The sequence below is a fragment of the Pogoniulus pusillus genome, chromosome 10 (assembly GCF_015220805.1).
Source record: "Pogoniulus pusillus isolate bPogPus1 chromosome 10, bPogPus1.pri, whole genome shotgun sequence".
NCBI classification, from domain to species: Eukaryota; Metazoa; Chordata; class Aves; order Piciformes; family Lybiidae; genus Pogoniulus; species Pogoniulus pusillus.
The window spans coordinates 27,322,390-27,341,780 of record NC_087273.1 but is presented as its reverse complement, the minus strand read 5'-3'; the positions used below and the strand labels follow the sequence as shown (position 1 = coordinate 27,341,780).

At 41.9% G+C, this 19,391-nt stretch overlaps 1 protein-coding gene across 1 annotated transcript in view; it reads right to left on the bottom strand.

Moving 5' to 3' along the window:
• Nucleotides 1–19,391, bottom strand: part of GABBR2 (gamma-aminobutyric acid type B receptor subunit 2) — a 662,133-nt gene that overhangs the window by 355,401 nt on the left and 287,341 nt on the right. The window contains exon 4 of the mRNA XM_064150058.1: nt 11,370–11,471. Within this exon, the coding sequence (XP_064006128.1) occupies nt 11,370–11,471 (102 nt within the window). The remainder of the gene's footprint in view (nt 1–11,369; nt 11,472–19,391) is intronic.

The following is a 19,391-nucleotide window of genomic DNA, read 5'->3' as shown; positions in this document are numbered from 1 at the left end:
TCTTTCTCTCTCCAAGGATAAATAAGGAACAGATGATTCAGTGTGATTTCAATGGCAACAAACATTTCAGTTTTAATTAAATCACTTTATCAAAGATTACCAGTTCAGATCATTTCAATGCTTATTTCCTGTTCAGCAGAAAATATTATGATGGACAGTGCAAGACACTAGAATGCTTCTACAATTAAATGCATGAAATTAGTATCACTCTTAGCATGCCTGAAGTCAGAAAGAATGCAATATGCTTTGTTCAGTCTGAATCTGTGCATTTTCATTTAGCCTCCCTGTCTTCAATTTTGCATTTAGCCACAGACTGATAATGTAAATCTTTCTGAAGCATTTAAACAAATCCAACAATGAAACTAAACACATTACATCAATTATAGCGATAGCATTACAGTTTGTGCTAGTTTGAAGCTAGCTAGAATGTTTTGGTGAGAAGAACTAGATTACAGGCTGTGAAGGGAAAACAATGGTGATGTTGACTTCACTCATAGCATTGCTGAGAGGTATAAAAATAAAAATCAAAACACAGATAAAAGCACTCCTGTTACTGGGAAGCTCCAGGCTGCCTCTCTCTCTGACCTCACCTTCCATTTTTTGACTAATGCACTTTGCTTCCTAACCCCCTGGGTGAACCTCCATTCTTCCTTGGGACTGGGGCAAGGTTGAGAGGGGTAGGGGGAAGGTGCAGGGGCAGTTGTGAGCCCCTCCTGGGGACTCAGGCTTCTGGGAGGGGAGTTGTGTTTCTGTATTACCTTTTACCTTGTCTATTTCTGTCTATAACTGTATATACTGTAAATATCTGCTTGCATATTGTGCTAAGCTGTAAATAATAAGCTTCATTCAATTTTCAGAGCTGGCTGAGTCTAGTCTGGGTGATTTCTAAAGTGTGTGTGTGGGGGGGAGGGGGGGAACAGGGGAACACCCAAACCATCACACAGTTTTTGAAAAGAACAACAAACAGATCTAAGAATTATGCACCAAAAATCTTCTGGCCCTTTATTTATGTTTTTCACATATCAAAAACAACTGTCATCTTTCTTGGAATGCCAAGTGAATAGCACAAACACACTGAACATAAAAATGCAGACTTAGTATCTGAAAAAGGAAAAAAAAAAAGTAGCAGAATTTGGTTAAAAGAGTATGCAGCATCTAATTATTAAATGTATACTTTAACAAATTCCTTTCCACTTTATAACGAGAGGAGAACTAGTTCTAAAACAAGAAAAAAAAAACCCAACCCAACCCATGTTGTGCAGCCTCACAGTTTGGGAGTGCCAGAGACCACTGGCAGGGTGTACAGAAGAATGCTGCATGCTGGCTGTGAAACAACCTCCAGAGTGAAGTTGTACTGCCCACAGGGTGTGGTGCCATGCCTTAAGACACTGCTTCCACCTGATTATCACATAAAACACAGTAGATTTCCCACTGTGGTGGTTTGGGCCAGGTGCCCTTAAGAAGATCACAGAGACACAGTCCTCTAAGGAGAGAGAGAGTCTCAGGGGACAGACCTGGACATCCCAGGATATTGTAACATTGGTATTCTATTTCTCTTCCAGCTCTCACAGTTCATAAAGCAGTGGCTGGCTGATACTGCTCTCCTCCTCCTTGCCTCTCATCCCTTCCCTTCTCTCCTCGGGAAGAGCAGGTTCCTGCTTGCATGTTTGTGTGGGGGAGAGCACAAACCTTCCAGAAGGTTTTAGTCCTAGTGTGTGAATGTGCTCATTCTACCTGATTGCCTTCTGTACCTCTGTACTTGTAAATAGAATCTCCCTTTGGAACTTCCAATTGGTGTGCAGCATGTTCACTTTTGCTCCCTAAAAGGAGTAAATATCATTTCTGTCCTCTGGTCTTGGGTAGCTCCTGGCCCACAAAGACTGTCCTTTTACTGTAAAGCACTACAAACACTGCATAGTCCATTCTACTTTTTTTTTTTCCCTCAGAAATATCCCATTTCAACAACACTACTGTCTGCAAGGATTACCTTATACTAGTATCAGTATGTAGTTAGTTCGACTATAGCATTCAGAGCCACATCCTGCAGATTCAGTCCCATGAGTAAGTGGCTCTGCAATTCCTTTGTTCTACAGGCATGCAAACAAACATGAACATAAGAAACTTATCACATAGAGCACCCATTCTAACACTAGTAGTCAATCCTGTTTGCAAACATGCTCTGCTCTTGTTCAGGCACCCAAGTCACTGGGGGCATCTGCTGATTTGTCCACCTGTCAGCAGATCTCAGTTCTGAATATTTGACCTTCTCAATATATGACTAAGGATTTCAGGGAAAGGGGATTTTCTGTCAGGCAGGAATTTTCACTCCCAGTATGGGCTGAGTTTCCAAAGTCAGAGCAGGATATCCATAATGTGAGAACCACACCCAAACCAAGCTCTTGGGAATCTCTGATGCACAGCTAGAAAACTTCATGGTTCGAGTTCAAAGATCAGCTATGGCTCTGATCCCTGATCTGTTCTGCTGTCCTTGGGATGTATGATCAAGTGAAGATGCAATATCCAAAAGTTCTTTTGCCTACATTTGACACACAAATTACTGGGGTTTACCACCTACTAAAGAAGTCACGAGTCCTCCATTTCAAGTATAATGCCATTGAAAATGAGAATCATAGATTTGTTTCAGTGGGAAAAGACCATTATCTAGCTCTGCCCAGTTCGGTGCTAAACCATGTCTCTTAGTACCACATCTATGTGTCTTTTAAACTTCCAGGGACGGTGAGCTAACCACCTCCCTGGGGATGCTACTCCAGTGTTTAATAACCCTTTCAATGAAGAATTTTCTTCTAATATCTAATCTAAACCTCCCTTGGTGCAAATTAAGCCCATTTCCTCTTGTTCTCTCACTTGTTACTAGGGCTTTGTCTTGACTTGGAAGTTGGGGAGGAGACACAGTTCTTTTGAACATTTCCATGAGTAAAATAAAGACACAAATAAGTTCATATATAGAGACAAGACTATTTATTAAACAAAGAGAGAGTGGAGTAAACAAAACAGGGAAGTAAAGAGAGAAAGAGAGGGAGAATGGAGAAAGAAAGAGAGAATGGAGAAGTGAACAGCAGGGGAGATAAGTGCCACCGCATGGTCCTTCCTGGGGAGGAGAGGGGGAAGTGGGACACACAGGCGTTCCTGGGCTGCTGCCTCCAACCTGACATGTCCCAGGTGATATTTGTGCCCTTCCACCTGCCCCACACCTTTATCAGATTACAGAGCTGACTTCCAGGGGTTCTTCCCATGTGCTTGAAGGGGTTGCACTGTGCAGCCTCTGCCCCTCTTTGCCATCCACTGTCCACCACACCCCCTAGCAGTGGCTGTCTCAGTGGGCAGAGATGACACATCAGGCACGTTGCTCAGGATGATCTTTGTTCTTCTCAGTTCTTAATCATGATCACAAGGTGATTTACATGTTCAAGAGAGGATTCCCTCAGTCTAAAAAACCAACACCACCTTGCTAGAATCTCCTTTCAGGTAGTTGTAGAGAGTGCTAATGCTTCCCATCAGCCTCCTCTTCTCCAGACTAAACAACCTCAGTTCCATCAGTCACACCTCCTAGGATCTGTTCTCCAGGCCCTTCACCAGCTTTGTGCCCTTCTCTGGATCTGCTCTAGCACCTCAATGTTCTTGTAGTGAGGGCCCCAATACTGAGCACATCACTTGAGATGTGGCCTCACCAGTGCTGAGAGGGACAATCACTTCCCTGGTCCCTGTGACACAAGGCACAGTGGCCGTCTTGGCCACCTGAGCACACTGCTGGTTCATGTTCAGCCAGCTACTGATCAACATCCCTGATCTTTCTCTACTGGGCAGCTTTCCAGCCACTCCTCTCAAGCCTGTAGCATTGCATGGGGCTGTTGTGACCCAAGTGCAGGACCCTGCCCTTGGTCTTGTTGAGGCTTACACAACTGAAAGACGTTGCTAGCAGATCATCCTTTAAACATTGGCATCTGCCATCCTGCTTATTTCTACCAAGCTTGGTTTTGTGCCCTTCCCCGTTCATGTCTAGCTTATAGCTCTTTCAATTAGCCCTGCTAGGATCCTTTTCCTGCTTTGCAACAGGTGTTGTCGTCTGTTGCCAGCAGGCCTGACATCCTGTAAATCAACTCATGATTAAAGAACCCAAAGTCCTGCTGGTGACACCAGGCTTGGAGCCAGACATTGATCTGCTGGCTCTTCTTGTTTATTCCCTTGTGACTCCAGCCAATTGGAGAGATAGAGGAGAACACTGCTCGTGCTCCTGATCCCATAACTAGTCATCCCAAAGCCCTGAAGTCTCTCTTCGTTGCACTTGGACTTCTTGTTGCTAATTCATAGCTTCTTATATGAAAGATCAACAGTTATTAAGTCTGAGTGGTGTACCAGGGTAGGAAGCTGCCACCTTAATCACTAATCCGGGCTCCATGGAGGCAGCAGACTTCCCAAAGTCTGATCTGCATATCAGGCCTTCCACTCACTTCAAAATGAGTTACCCATGAGAGTGACTCAGCTTTTATCCTTGACTGAAGAGGGTTTGATTAGGGGTGTTGACTGACTAAACCTTGGCAATACCTCCAGGCTGGGTGAAACATCAACCCTGTCTTTTTCCACTTTCACTTGCATAGCATTGCATCTGTTTTGCAAAAGCATCTGGGAAAATGAGACAGTTACTGGAAGACACACCTGCAGTGTCTGTTGAACAAACCTGGAGGGATAGCAGTAGACTTAAGATTGTTATTGAATAAGAAGCTTGAGAGGGAGAATTCACATTTTTCGAAAGGATGAAAAATAGGAAACTTGAAAAATAATTGCTGTTAGGACAAGTGCAATCTCAGAACGTCCAGAAGCAAACGGAACAATAATCAAGACAAAGGTACTCAGAGGAAGATGAGAAATCAGAGAAGCAGAACGTAGGATTGAGTACACAAGGAACTTCATATTGGGATGAAGATACAGAATGAGACAGGCATGTTACTGGGTAAAGTGCAGAGTATGGGATCACAGAGTCAAGCTGAGAGAGACTACATGGCTGAATATCTTCTCCTTTGACCAGCTTCATAAGATTGCACCATGAAGGACATAATACATAGATCTACTTGGTTAGTCATGTGTGGGAAATCATAAAAGATTCCTCCTGTTCATAACACAAAGATATCAATATGATGCTGTGAGATGTAGCACCCAAGGGTTTATTGCTTGCTGTTAAAGAGAGTGGAAAATTTACTATGCAGTCATGTAACTACAGGAACATAGAATCATAAAATTGTTAGAGTTGGAAAAGACCCCTCCATGAATAGTGACTCGATATCAGGTCCTGGGCAATGACACACTCCCCAGTAAACCTCTTTCTCTCCAACTCTGCTCTTTGATCTCCCTTCCACATCTTTCTCAGATTTATTCCTAAAGAATTTCATTCAGTATGATACTTAAGCATCCATTTGATGCTAGCCTTGGGTTTGCTGACTTTGTCCTGCATAAGGCACACTGAAGCTTCAAATTCATGCAGCTGGACATAGCTTAAATTCCTTGCAGTGATTTTATGTGGATGAATGATGAAGTTGGCACTGATACTAGAGGTAGGTTCATGTCAGCACTCATAGGCCAGTGTATCTGTCCACATTACAGTATCATGCAAAGAGATACATCAAACACTTACTGAGATGTATTTTTCCCCCCCTCAGTGACATTTACTATGAACCAGTATGAGTTCCTGGCAAGGATATACTATTCCTTTACATCTACTCTCATGGGACTGATGCAAGTTCGTGTGGTATATCTCTCCTGTAGGGGTCAAAAAAGTCACCCACTGGGTCCCAGCAAGTATCAAGAAGTCTCTCACAGAATTGTAAATTGCTTGCTTGGAGCTAAAGCACATTTGACAGTAGAGGTTTTAATTCATGGAACTAGACAGGTGATCTATGAGATGATTAAAAACATCCCAGGGGGAAGACAACTCCCAAAACTGCACACATATAAGAAGACCAATGTTTAGACCATTTGCCAGATGGTGAGCTGTCATATTTACTCTTCTCAGAGATTAGAGTAGCAATATCAGCATTTAAGCTTTGTCCCTCAGTAAGCAATGCATATGTTCCCATATGGACTGAAGTTTGAACAAGAAAATTATGAACAGTTACACTTCATTTACCCACAGTTGTAGTGGACTCTCCATAAAAACATGTTTTATAAATGAAAACTACAGCACAGACTCCAAAATGAATGATGGACTTGCTCCCTTCTTTCTTTCACATAGAAGACGATATCAATCCACTAAAAATAAAGTGCCTTTAGTACTACTGGCAGCTGAAGACAGTGAGGATCAAGACATCTAAGAAGCTCCACTGTGGGATGAAAAACAACTTGTCTCCTCCACTGCCTTTAGCCTTTTCAGAGGTTTTGAGTGATGTACATTATGCTGGAATAAGCAGCCATTTCTTCTTTGGCCTACAGAGCTTCCCTCCTTTGATCGGATTTTAATGTCTCATTTCTAATGAGTAACACAATGCTGTATTACACAGCTTCCCAAAGAAGGATTGCTACAATATCTCATGTGCCAGGAAAAGTCAATGTCTTGGCAGTCTCTTTATGGAATATCTAAAATGAAAATCTCAGATAATCTGTTTCCTTTTCTGCCATGCACATGACAGTCAAGATGTTATCAATAAATCTACTTGAAGCTGGGTAATTTTGTCAATAGAACTATCCACATGTTCTGTCCTCTAAATGCATGCATGTTCACCTGAACTATAGATGAGCCTCTGACCTTAGCTATGGTATCACTGAAGGTGAACTGCCAGACATCAGCTGACACTGTCATGACGTGCTGGCAGAATTGGGCACAGACTATTTACAAGGTCTTGTAATGACAGCATGAGGGGTAACAGGTTTAAACTGGAAGAGGGGAGATTCAAACTAGCTGTTAGGAAAGGGTTCTTTCCAGTGAGGGTGGTGAGATACTGGCACAGGTTGCCCAGGGAGGTTGTGGCTGCTCCCTCCCTGGAGATGGTTAAGGCCAGGTTGGATGAAACCTTGAGCCTGTTCTAGTGGGAGGTGTCCCTGCCTATGGCAGGGGGTTGGAACTGGATGATCCTTGAGGTCCCTGCCAACCTGAACCATTCTATGATCCATTCTATGATTCTGTGATTTCTCCCAAAAAATAACATCAGAGAATAACAATTACAAACTCTTAACAAGTGTTCCCAGCAAAAACAGCATGACAGCTGTAACCCCTCTGCTGTGAGGACAGGCTGAAAGAGCTGGGTTTGTTCTGCTTGGAGGAGAAGAAAACCTTAAAGCAGCCTTCCAGCGCTTGAAGGAAGCTACATGAAAGATGGGGACAGGCTATTTACCAGGGCCTGTTGTGACGGGACAAAGAGTGACGGTTTGAAAGTGAAATAGAGAGATTTAGACTACAGAAAAGGAAGAATTTTTTTACACATATGATGGTTAAACACTGGCCCAGGTTGTCCAGAGAGGTGGTAGATGCCCCATCCATGGAACCATTGCAGGTCAGGTTGTTTGGGGCTCCGGGAAACCTGCTCTAACTGAAAATGTCCCTGTTCACTATAGGCGGGTTGGATTAGATGACTTCTAAAGGTCCCTTCTGTGAGAGTCTGATCCTCTCTCTTGTTAATCAACAAAGATAAAGACTGCACCGTCCCTCCTTCATCAACAAAGATTGCATCATCTCTCCTTAATCTTGTTACTTCTGGGACTCAGACTCGGTGCTTGGCCCAAAAGCTCAGAGATGCAAATCAACAGACAATACCTTTGAAACTCCTAGACCTCACCCTGGCTGGACTGCCCAGGAAGCCTTCATCTTATCTCAGCTGCCCCCAAGGGATGTGTATGCAGGGTGTGGACAGGTGTAGCCGAGAGAGGGCAGAGGCCCTCCCCCTGGCGACGCCGGACCCCTGCGAATGTGTGAGAATGCACAGGAAGATGCCCTGGGGGGCTGCAGCTGGACACTGAGAAAAAAACTGTATAAAAAGGCAGGAGAAATGCCTGCCAAAGCATGGCATTCCCAGCGGACCACCATTCCCATCGGACCACCCGTGGCATCCCCACCAGACCAAGAGTGGCACCTCCATCGGACCACCAGTGACATCTCCACCGGACCACCGAGGGCAGACCATCTCCACCAGACCACCAGAGCTGCACACCACCTGAAGAACCTCTGACAAACTCCACAGAAGATCATCCTGGGCCACGCACCCGTCTCTCTCTCTCCCCTTCATCTGTGACTGAGGGTAATATGCTCACAGCCTTTTCCCCTTCCCTGCTCCTTCTTCTCTCCTCCATCGATCTCTTTATCTTTCTCTCTCCCCCTTCTCCCCTCTCTCCCTCTGTTTTGCCCAACCTTATCCTTTAATAAACAGTTTCATGGTGATCTATGGTCTCGTTTGCACCTTAATTTCACAACACGGAATGCATAAGAACTGGTCTAGCTCCTCTGGACAGAGATATTGTTCATCTCTGCTCCTCCAGACCTTGACACCTTCCAATCCAAAACATTCTGTGAAATGCTGATGTTTGTGTTAATGTACATGTCACTCACACAGATTGAGGCTGCTTCCAAACCCATAAATCACCCAAAATTTTAAAATTTAATGAACTTGACTGATAGAATGAGAGATCCTGCCCAGTCAGGATCCAAAACACACACTGTATTTGGGAGATCAGACAGAAATCTTTGCATTGAACTGGAATTCATAAACTGCAATTTAATTTTTGTATTTTTTGTCCTCTGTGCAAGAGAGAAGAAAGTTTGATGCAGAAATGTTATTGCTCATACAATTTGTAAGTGCATGCTCAGAGTTTGCAAACATTTAAGCTGATGTAATGTTGTGGTAGGGCTGATAGGCCCAAAATAGGCTTACACATGTCCTGCCTTGCCTAGGCATGTTTTTCTGCTCCACCAGAGAGGCAAGCACGGGAAACAGATACAAAAGAACCTGGAGCCACTGAGTCTGGCCTGCCCAGGGTCCTGTGGTGTAAGGTACACACACTTAGCTTGTGCCTGCCTAGTGCAAGGCCTGTGCTTTGCCCAAATTAGGGAAAAGTGAGCCTGTGGCTTTGCCTAATATGGCATGGTTTGGCTAACTGCCATCCTGATTGGCTATTTGGTGTCCAAAGGGCAATTAACCTTGGCTCACATTGATAAAAGGAGATACACAGGTAAACAATGTGCTTTGCTCCCCTGCTTTTGCTTCCCTGCTCTCTCTGCTGTGCTCAGCCACGCTCTGCTGTTTACTGCTGCAACTGCCTACTGCCTTATTGTTTGCCTGGTAAACTCCACTGCTGCAAGTCACCAGGAGCAGACTCTGAATGTCTGCACGCGATCGGCCTGTGTGGCCAGTGTGACATTGTGCTGAGACTGCACCACATCCAGCCTCTACACCTGAAAGTCCTGCTTAGAATTCCTAGACATACACACAGATCATCCAGAAGAAGCCAGGAGAACATGAAGGCATTTCTGGGAAGAACAGAAAACATGTATTTCTTCCAATCGTACCAGGTATTTCAATTTTACACTGCAGAAGCATTAATTTCATTAATTTGAGTTGTGTTTACAGAAATAAATGGTATTTCATGACTATTTGAATCACAAGTACAGTAATCAGATACCAGTTTATCTATATTAGGTTTATATCTTGAAGAAAGGAATGACTGTTTTTAGAACTGGATAGCTAACTGGTGGCTGAGGCATGTACCTAACAACCAGTAAAAGCACAGAATGCATTGGTTGGAAGGGACCTCTAGAGGTCATCTAGTCCAAGAAATCTTAATTCCTGCCGAAGAGACTGCCTAGATAATTGCTTAATTATTATTGCAGTTATTATTTGGTTTAAAGGAGAAATCAAGAGATAACCTTAATATATTGTTTGTTAGAGTCTTTTGGTCTCCCCTATAAAACAAACAGCGTGCTGCTGATTCAGGCTTGAGGTGAGGAGAAAGTTCTTCACTGAGAGAGTCATTGGACACTGGAATGGGCTGCCCGGGGAGGTGGTGGAGTCGCCGTCCCTGGGGCAGTTCAAGGTAAGGTTGGACGTGGCACTTGGTGTCATGGTCTAGCCTTGGGCTCTGTGGTAAAGGGTTGGACTTGATGATCTGTGAGGTCTCTTCCAACCCTGATGATACTGTGATACTACTGCTATGATATAGGAAGGCTGTGATCTCATTGCTTTCTCCAGCCTTCAGCCTAAATATACAAATATGCTTTTTTTTTCTCCTGTTGCTACATCATTCATTGGTTTTAAATAGCTTTGTCCTCAAAAATATTACTTTTCTGATGCTAGGGCTTAAAGATTTTGTAAAAGAAAATATGGACTTTACTGATAATACATCCTGGAGTCTTTTCAACTGCAGACAGGAAATGCAAACTGGCTTAGATTGGAGAGACACAAAGAACTTCCTGCAAACATAATCTTTAAGTAGTTATACTTCCAGCATTCAGGCTTACAACTCAAGCCTATGGGAACAATAAAGCACACTTAGTTTAGCATGTTTCAGAACCTTTTCAGCTAGCTTCAGTACTGGTCTAGGCTTACACAGGTGAAAAACCTTGCTTAAGTTTTGAGGTTTTAATGCCATTCAATTTACTGGGTTTTTCTTAACCTGTTTTCAACATATTTAAATAGTTGAAGGATTGTAGCTTTGATTGTGTGTAGTACGTACTTGATGCCTGAAATTATTCGATTATCACTATTCAGAAGTGCTTTCTCTTGCTGTTCATTTATTTTTTAATGTTCATATGCAGCTTAAGATTTGCATTTCTTATGTTTATTATTGGTAGCACTGTGTGGTAATGCTGAAATATAGTTTTAATTTGATGAGATGCCAGGAACCTAATAAATCATTATAGCAGAGGAAGGATGGTAAATTATTCTGCTTTCACATTTATTTTCCTTCCCCCCCCACACCCCCCATGATTCATATGAAATAATGTAGATGATAAAAGCAAATAAGTCAACATGTGTAATGAAGCTAGTGGAAAGGTACTCAGTGCTTTTGCTAGATGATCATTTCCATTACAACCATTTTGGTTCCAAACTTCAGGAGTTTACACAGATATATCCCTAAGACTGGTGTTTTAGGTGTAAACAATAAGCCAACAACAACTTGCTTCATTTAGTGTCTGTATCAGGAACTATCAAAACACTAGCTATATGCATAGGTATTCATTGATTTAAGCATGACTAGTCCCTCAAAATGCCTTTTCTTTAAAAAAACCCACTTTTTTATGCAATGGAATTTGGTATCATTCCTACTCAATTTTTGGTTTATTAGACTTTTTAATAGGAAAAAAAAACAGTAATAAATCAAATGCTGTGACATAATCAAAACTGCCTCTTTATTCCTGTAACAGTAGCACATACCTTAAGCTTCTTTACACTTGTGCAAGGATCATTGGAGAAGCTCTCAGTGTCTGAAATCTCAATGTCTTCACCATAGAGGACACCAGTCAGATCGTTCCTCACCTGTCAGAAGTTGAGAAGAAGACAAACCAGTGAGGAGGAAGCAGGTGGACTATATTTGTCACTGTAATGACAAGCAATGATTGTGACAATGATGTATGATCGCACATTTTTTCCCTCACCTAAAATCTGATCAAGGCACTATTCTTTTACAACCATAATGTCAATGGGTTTACTACATCGATCTACTGCAAGTGACAGAATTTCACAGTGGGCTCCCACTTTGCATTATGGGGATGAATAATTCTTGTGCATTCCCAGAGTTGCTGAGATAAAAAATTTTCTTTTAGCCAAAGTCACATTTGAGACTGTGTAAAGGTAAAATCCAAGGAAAAGAACATATTTCTAGTGCTGAGTACACATTTGAAACAGCTGTCAGCTGGTCCTAGCATGAATCAACAGACTGCAGCTTACATCAGTTAGAGATTTGTAAAGCCTAATGAACTTCTCTGTCTCTTCTCACTTTCTTAAAGCATGCATCTTATCACGGGGCAGCAAGAACTATAGTTTGCCTGAAGGTGGCACATGCAACAATGCCAACGGATTTTTTTCACTTGTTTTTCTCACAGTGGCAAGATTCTGTGCTCTTTGAGCTGCCTGATAGCACAAAGAAGCCAGAAAACATACAAAGCAGTACGTTTTACAGATGCAAGGTTTTCTTCCATATAACTACTTTAGAGATTACTCACTGCTCTTTTTCCTCCACTCATCTGACTACAGAACAAAATAAACAACAATAAAGTTTATATAATGAGAAGACATTTTATCCATGCAAAAGTCTATTGTACTCATGCCTAAGTATACAGTAAAAGGAAGGACACGCAATGAGATACGAAAGGTCACAGGTGAGACTTCTGCTTTCTTCTCTACTTTCAACACAGACTCTCAAGACTTTCTTCAGCAATCTTTCAGCCTTTCTTTAATATGTGTTTGTAAGCATCCTCCCATTCTAAGCATGTTAGTGGTTCTGGTAGGTGTATTTCTTGCCAGCATGCAATTAATATATTTATTTGATATGCTACTTTTAGATATGCTTTTGATATGCTGTTCTAGATGACAAAAAAAAAAAAGAAAAAGGAAGAAAAAAAGGGAGCATTAAAACTTGCTTCTATTTTTGCAAATATCTTCAAGATAAAGACCTATAATCTGGCTTCTGCAATGCAGCAATTTTATCCATTGATAAGAGGAGGCTCAGGGGTGACCTCATTGCTGTCTACAGCTACCTGAAGGGACATTGCAGCCAGGTGGGGGTTGGTCTCTTCTCCCAGGCAACCAGCAATAGAACATGGGGACACAGTCTCGAGTTGTGCCAGGGGAGGTATAGTCTGGATGTTAGGAGGAAGTTCCTTGAAAATGCCCCTGCCCCATCCATTAGAAGCCTGATACTATGTAGCTTTCATAGCTCTTAGATTTCACATTGAACTAGCAATTAAGCTTCCAAAAGATGTTTCTTATGGAATATGGTACCACAGAAGTTGGAAACCTTTTACATTCATTGCCACAGTCAGATGTTGGATGCTTTTCAGATGCATCTATTGTGGAGATTTTGGCAAGAGAAAGGAGTTTCTTTTTAATTACCACAAGAAGAGACTGGGAAATTTACACAAATTTACAAGGTTTACATTATTTTTCTAGAAGACACTGTGGGTTTTTTCCTCCTTTCAAGTCTATGACCTCTAATCTGAGGTCTGGGGTAGCTCCACTATATTTTCCAAACTTTGTTTCCTATTTCCATACTTTCTTTTTTTCCACCCTTCTCAAGTTTTTTTCTTTCTTTCTAAAGAAATATTCTAAATATCCAACAGAATTGAAACTTCTGTTTTTCTCCCTACTTCTTCACTTTCTTCAAACACTTTTGTGCTGGTTTGAAGCAGGCTAGAATGTTTTGGTGAGAAGAACTAGATCACAGGCTGTGAAAGGAAAACAATGGTGATGTCTGCTCCCCTCAGAGTCTAGCTGAAGAAGAAACGAAAACATTAGATAACACTCTAACCATTTTGTGGCACTCTGCCTTGGGCTTCTGACTGAGCTGCATCTCTCTAATACACCCTCCACTCACCTTTGCTTCTTAACTTCTTGGCTGAACCTCTGTTCTTCCTTGGGACTGGGGTACAGTTGAGAAGGGCAGGGGGAAGGTGCAGGGGTGGTTGAGGGCACCTCCTGGGGACTCAGGTTTCTGGGAGGGGAGTTGTGTTTCTGTATTACCTTTTACCTTGTATATTTCTGTATATAACTGTATATACTGTAGTAAGTATCTGCTTGTATATTGTGCTAGCTGTAAATAAATAGCTTCATTCATATTCCCAGAGCCGGCTGAGTCTAGTCTGGGTGATTTCTAAAGTGGGGGGGGGGGGGGGGGGGGGGGAACACCCAAACCGTCACAACCTTTAACTCCAGAATCTTCTGATTTGGATTTGGGTCCAACAACAGAATTTGCAAAACCTCACCTGCAGTTGTAGTGCTATCAGTCCCTGTAGTGAATGTCTCAATTTTGGATTAAGTTTTTCAAACTCAGAATACAAAATGCTGCATGTTTTGTTTCAGCAGGTGCTCGCTGTCCCGGAAAGCGTATTACCAGCAGGACAGGCAGCTTTGTTGTTCAGCAGTAATTGTTTCATCCACCAACTTTGAACAAAGAAATCTGTAAACTACTATATGTCTTCTTCTTTATTGTGTAGAATAGGGTTAACTTCCACTAGAGGAAACTGCTCTAAAAAGTTGTTAACAAAACTGCATTAAACTCTTGTTGGAATCTGCAGGTTCCAAGTAAATCTTGCACCAACTTACAATGCAGAGGTAGAATAATACTGTGTTGTTTTAGTCTCTTATCAATAATTTAATGAATGTCATAGCTCTATGTCTTTGTATAAGTTTCATGCACTTTAAAGACACCAACATTTCATTTTCCCGAAAGAGGAATTACCAGACCTGAAGACCTGACCATCAACAAAGCTGGAAGGTTTCACAAATCAGTGCTTGGAGATACTTACCCTCTATTTACAAAGGCCTGTAGTGATAGGATGAGGGGCAATGGTTTCAAACTAGAGAAGAGGAAATTTAGATTGGACGTTATGAAAAAGTTCTTTACCATAAAGCTGGTGGAACATCAGAACAGGTTAGTGAGGGAGGTGGTTGAGGCCCCATCCCTGGAGATATCCAAGGTGGGCAACCTGATCTAGTTGATGTGTTCCTTCCAACTGTACAAGGGGGCTGGGCTAGATGACCTTTGCAGGTCTCTTCCAACTAAAACCATTCTATGACTACCTGAAGGGACATTGTTGCCAGGTGGGGGTTGGTCTCTTCTCTCAGGTAACCAGCAATAGAACAAGGGGACACAGTCTCAGGTTGTGCTGGGCGAAGTATAGGCTGGATGTTAGGAGGAAGTTCTTGCCAGAGAGAGTGATTGGCCTTGGAATGGGCTGCCCAGGGAGGTGGTGGAGGCACTGTCCCTGGAGGTGTTCAAGAAAAGCCTGGATGAGGCACTTAGTGCCATGGTCTAGTTGACTGGCTAGGGCTGGGTGCTAGGTTGGCCTGGATGATCTTGGAGGTCTCTTCCAATGTGGTTGATTCTGTGATTCTATGACTCTCTGATTCTATGCTTACTGGGAAAAAAAAAAAAGAAAAGAAAAGAAAAAAAGAGTTGTTTCTACACCACTCTGAATACAAAGCTGGAGGAAATAAGTATTTCACCTTACTATGTATTTAATAGCTCTACGATGTGTGGTCAACTTCAAAAAATTAGTGGAGTGCAAATGTTTACCTAGGTAGAAGCTCCCCAAAAATGAAGGCTTTGTGCCATGTGGAAAGGATGCAGCTGCAGGTAGAAAAGGATGGCTCTTGTGCTTGAAGCATAAGAAAATATGGGATGCAAGAGAATTAGCTTTCATTCCTCATTCTGCCAGAGCTGTTCTATGATACAGCTCATATGACTAAAACAAGATTTAAAAGTTTGCTGCCAAGTCTGGGTGTATTTTTCCTTTCTGTGACGTGCATGGCAGCAATAATTGTGTAACTCTTAGCTGTTGTATAAAATTCAGTGATGTCAGAGATGAACATCAAAGTCTCTTGACCTCACACCTGTGAGGGAAGGTGGTTTTGAGGATACAAGAACTTGCACTGCCAAGGAAGAAATTAATTTCTTCAATCTGTAGCAAACTGAGAGTAGACAGAATGACTAGACAGGCTGTAAAAAAGGGCAAAAAAGCCAATCCAGGTGAGACTACAGCAACACTCTTGTAGTCTATATCAGAGAGGATGGGTGTACGTTTAAGGAAAAGAAGTGCATGCTAGAGTGCAGCATGCTCTGTAAGGAAGACAGCTAGGAGTGCAGTAATGCAGCCCTGGAATCAGGGACCTCACCAGCCAGCACCCCAGAGAGGGAAGAAGGACAGATTAGGAGAAAAGAGTCAGTATCAGTCATGAGGCTATGCCTCCAGATAAGTTCTTGACATCAAGGCAGTTTCGGGGTAAAGCTGGGAAGTCCATCCACAAGTCTGGGACATGATTTGGTTTGGTGAGAATAACTAGGATCAGACACAGGCCTGTGATTCCTGTGCAGGTCTGTATTGACAAGACAGGTCAGAAGACAAGTTAGGGAACAGGTCCAAACTAACAGGGTCTATGCCAGGCACAGCTGTGATAGAGAGAGATCAGTACTCTCACAAGACTGCTGGGGCAAGGCTGAGCTGAAACAGTATCCTGGGTTGTGAGGTGGCAGTCTTTCCACTTCAGTAGCACTATTAGTGCAAGCACCTGCTCCTCAGTAGTAAATAGCTAGCATCCATTCCAACACAATATTTCATTTTCATCAACCCAGTACTATCCCTTTTCCCATGCAAAACCATTAAACAAATGAGATATGCCTGATGAATTTGTCAGGATCCTTGCAATCTAAGGATGACAGTTCGGATTCAGGAATCTCCATCAATCGATGAGTCAAACTAGGTTTCAAATCATAAATTTAAAGGTGCAGCTCTCTCATTTAATACTAACCCTGCCAGTTACAAAATAAATTTAATAGGTTTTAGATAATCATATTACTTTGCTTTCAGCAGATACTTCTGATGACCTTCTGGTTCACTAAAGCTGCGTATAAGTACTGCAAGCTAAATCCTTGCTGTCCAGGGCAGTCTAATCCTGCCAGATGTTGATCATAAGAGACTCCTAATGAACGAGAACTGGTCAGACTAGATGGATTATACAGTCAGATCTTTTACTAAGATTTCCTGCTGTCAAGATTTACACTGTGTACTTCAGAACATTGCACCGAATGACTTTCATTGCACAGATGTGTAACAAACAAATGCATGCATTACAATTTTAAGAAACAGTATTTCCTCATGACATGGACAAAATATACATTGTGAGTAAATGCAAAGGGCAGATTACAATTACAGTATCACAGTATCACAGTATCACCAAGGTTGAAAGAGACCTCACAGATCATCAAGTCCAACCCTTTACCACAGCGCTCAAGGCTAGACCATGGCACCAAGTGCCACATCCAATCCTGCCTTGAACAGCTCCAGGGACGGCGACTCCACCACCTCCCCGGGCAGCCCATTCCAGTGTCCAATGACTCTCTCAGTGAAGAACTTTCTCCTCACCTCAAGCCTAAATCTCCCCTGGTGCAGCCTGAGGCTGTGTCCTCTCGTTCTGGCGTTGGCCACCTGAGAGAAGAGAGCAACCTCCCCCTGGCCACAACCACCCCTCAGGTAGTTGTAGACAGCAATAAGGTCTCCCCTGATCCTCCTCTTCTCCAGGCTAAACAATCCCAGCTCCCTCAGCCTCTCCTTGTAGGGCTGTGCTCAAGGCCTCTCACCAATTGCTGGGATTAGTAGAGAGATCTCACCTTATACAATGCCTTACAAGCAAACAATTATCTCTAAGTTAATTCCAATGAAGCAAATACATTACTCATATTTAGAAGCATAAAAGTACTGAATGAAGCTTAGTTTCAAGAAATACTGTATCTGGGGAAGAGAAATTATGTAACACTAAATATTGATACATGTCACTGTCCTCAGATAAAGAAGAAAACTGAGCTATAATTCCATTGGTATACACATCATTTGGGACTACAAAAAAGGAAAGGAGAACTAGAAGCTTATTTTGACCCAACCCAAAATATATATAGTGCAGATAACCAAAAGGAAGCAATAAAATATAATTTTATTTATTAGAAGATAGTCCTATTTACAGGGGGGAAAAATCCAAACAAAAAAACAATTAAAAATATCTTACTGCATAGAAGAGAAATAAAATCAGAGCTGTGTTTTGGGGTTTTTTTGTGTTTGTTTGGGTTGTTTGTTGGTTTGTCTGTTTGTTGTTTGGGTTTTTTTTTAATCCTATATGGTGTGTGATTTTCAGGGAAGGAAAAAAGGAATCCTGGGATATTGGGTTTTTACTTGGGAAGAAATGTCAGTGCAGGCTTTCAAGAAAAATATGGCCTTTTATTGAATTAAGATTTGGATTTAATCTGCAAGCTAAATGGGATTTAATCTGAAAACAAAATCCAATCAACATAACTCTTCCCTGTAAGAAGGGCCTGAGTGTTTCAGACCAAGTGTTTTGCACTACAGTAATAATAATACTAACAGAACAAAATTGGGATATTTTATTGGGGTTTGATATGTATATAATTGTAGCTTCCAGTGAAAAACTGCTCATTTTCCTCCTGTCTACACAGTAAATGTGAATTCATATAAAACTTACATGTGCATGACTACCACACAAACCTGTTTAAATATAAACCTTTATAAAGCCACATACAAAATGCTCTAATTTCCCCTCAAATTCTCTAAAGCAGAAAAAAATTTTTTCCTTTTCTGTTTGGTCATAGAAATCAAACATAATTGTGAACTCTGATGTTAACCCTAATAGTTATGTGTCAAAAGAATTAATGGGAATTTATGGTTCTTGTGGTAGGAGGGATAATTATTAAGAGGCTTTAAGGTGACTTACAAACAGTTTGAGCGAGGAGGTGATTTCTCTGCCTAGCACCCAGCCCTAGCCAGTCAACTAGACCATGGCACTAAGTGCCTCATCCAGGCTTTGCTTGAGCACCTCCAGGGACGGTGCCTCCACCACTTCCCTGGGCAGCCCATTCCAATGCCAATCACTCTCTCTGGCAACAACTTCCTCCTAACATCCAGCCTATATCTCCCTTGGCACAACTTGAGATTGTGTCCCCTTGTTCTATTGCTGGTTGCCTGGGAGAAGAGGCCAACCCCCACCTGGCTACAACCTCCCTTCAGGTAGTTGTAGACAGCAATGAGGTCACCCCTGAGCCTCCTCTTCTCCAGGCTAAACAACCCCTGATATACTGAACACTTAATCTAGGAGAGAATGTGGAGAAAGACAAAGTCACTGTATATTATTATGTATGGAGTGTTACTAGAACATAGAATGCAAAACACAGAATATAGCTGTATCTTTTTTTCTGATGAGTAAAATTTCACAAGGTTTAGAGAATGTGATCAGACAAAAAAAATATTTTTTATAACTACTTAGAATGCATAACAAAACCACCTTACTTTGGTAGATTTGGTCTAGATTAGGAAATAAGCATAAAAGAAGAAGGAAAGTCTCATGTGATGACACAAAAATATATATAAATCACAGCTTAGAAAACTATCACAAAGCATACACTATTACACCAGCCTCAAAGACACTCACATAACAGTTTTTGTGTAGCAAATGGACTGATTAATGAAGCAAAAATTAGGGACTCAACAACTAATTACCTTATTACAGGTGGACAAAATATAGTAATGATCAGCAATTTCTATATATGCACAAGTCAAAGACACTTACCAAAAGAATTCTGAGCAGAACTCATCAAGAGAGATAATTCTGACACAATACTATGATCAATAATTAAATACTGTTTAAAAAACAGTTATCAGCAATGAATGAGCTATG